Raw genomic sequence first — 1,279 nt, 5'->3', positions numbered from 1 at the left:
AATTGAGATGCTAATTGCTTTGAGATTTAATCTAAGTGTTGATTACAACATTGAACTACCCCAGAACAAGGCTAAAACCACCACAACAGCAACAAGCAAAGCAGAGGCTTCATCATCCTTCAAAGGATTTGGATTCTTCAAAACATTGTGTAAAGAATTTGTGGTAGTTATGCAGGGGGAGTTTGAAATGTCAATGATGGGAGATTTGTCCTTCTTCTTAGGACTGTAGGTCAAGCAATCTAAGGATGACATCTTTCTAATTCAATCCAAGTATTGCAAAGAGATCCTAAAAAAGTTTAAGATGGAGAAGTGCAAAGAAGCAACTACACCAATGTCCACAAGTTGCTACATGGATGTTGATTTGGCTGGAACAGTAGTGGATCAAACCAAATACAAGGGATTGATTGGATCCTTGCTTTACCTCACTGCTAGTAGGTCGGATATCATGTTTGTAGTTTGTCTTTGTGCAAGATTTCAATCTAGTCCAAAGGAATCTTATCTTAAAGTTTCCAAGAGAATACTGAAATATCTAATGGGGAAAACATTTGTTGGTTTATGGTATCCTTCTCATTCTCCTATACATTTAGTTGGATACTCTGATTCTGATTTTGCAGGATGAAACACACAAGTGGAACTTGTCATCTTCTTGGCTCAAGTCTCATATCTTGGCACAACAAAAAGCAAGCTTGTGTGACCCTTTCAATTGCAGAACCTGAATACATTGCTGATGGAAGTTGTTGTGCACAGATTCTTTGGATTAAACAATAGCTAGAAGATTTTGGGTTGAAGGTTAGCAAGGTGCCTTTGTTGTGTGACAATACAAGTACTATAAATCTTACCAAAAATCAGATTCGACATTCCAGAACTAAGCACATAGAGATCCGTCATCTCTTTATAAGAGATCATGTGAGTAATGGAGATTGTGAAGTAAAATTTATTGAGATAGAAAAGAAACTGGTAGACATTTTCACCAAGCCTTTGCCAAAAGACATGTTTTTCCTCTTAAGAAATGAGTTGGGTATTATTGATTCTCAAACTCTTTCTTAATTCTGTTTTTATCCTTCCCATTATTCTATTTGTTAAGAAAAATATGGGGAGAATTATTTTGGTTTGGTTTAGTTTGTATGTTGTTGGTTTAATTGCTGGTTTAAAGCTGTTGTAGAAACTCTGAGTGTGCATCTTACTTATACTATTTTTTCACATTGATTTTGCTGATTTTCTTTGAGAAAATCACATAGTGAAAACTGGTTTAGTGGTGCAAGGGAATTTGGATATGATT

The 1,279-nt window shown here is 35.5% G+C and overlaps 1 protein-coding gene across 1 annotated transcript; it reads left to right on the top strand.

The window, feature by feature from the left end:
- Positions 1-301: 301 nt before the first annotated feature.
- On the top strand, positions 302-768 carry LOC137838274 (uncharacterized mitochondrial protein AtMg00810-like). Its single transcript, XM_068647525.1, has 2 exons — positions 302-558; positions 615-768. Exons 1-2 carry the CDS (start codon positions 302-304, stop codon positions 766-768), a joined length of 411 nt encoding a protein of 136 aa, XP_068503626.1.
- Positions 769-1,279: the final 511 nt, after the last annotated feature.

This window comes from Phaseolus vulgaris, chromosome 4, assembly GCF_000499845.2.
Source record: "Phaseolus vulgaris cultivar G19833 chromosome 4, P. vulgaris v2.0, whole genome shotgun sequence".
NCBI classification, from domain to species: Eukaryota; Viridiplantae; Streptophyta; class Magnoliopsida; order Fabales; family Fabaceae; genus Phaseolus; species Phaseolus vulgaris.
This window is presented reverse-complemented; position numbering and strand designations above follow the sequence as displayed.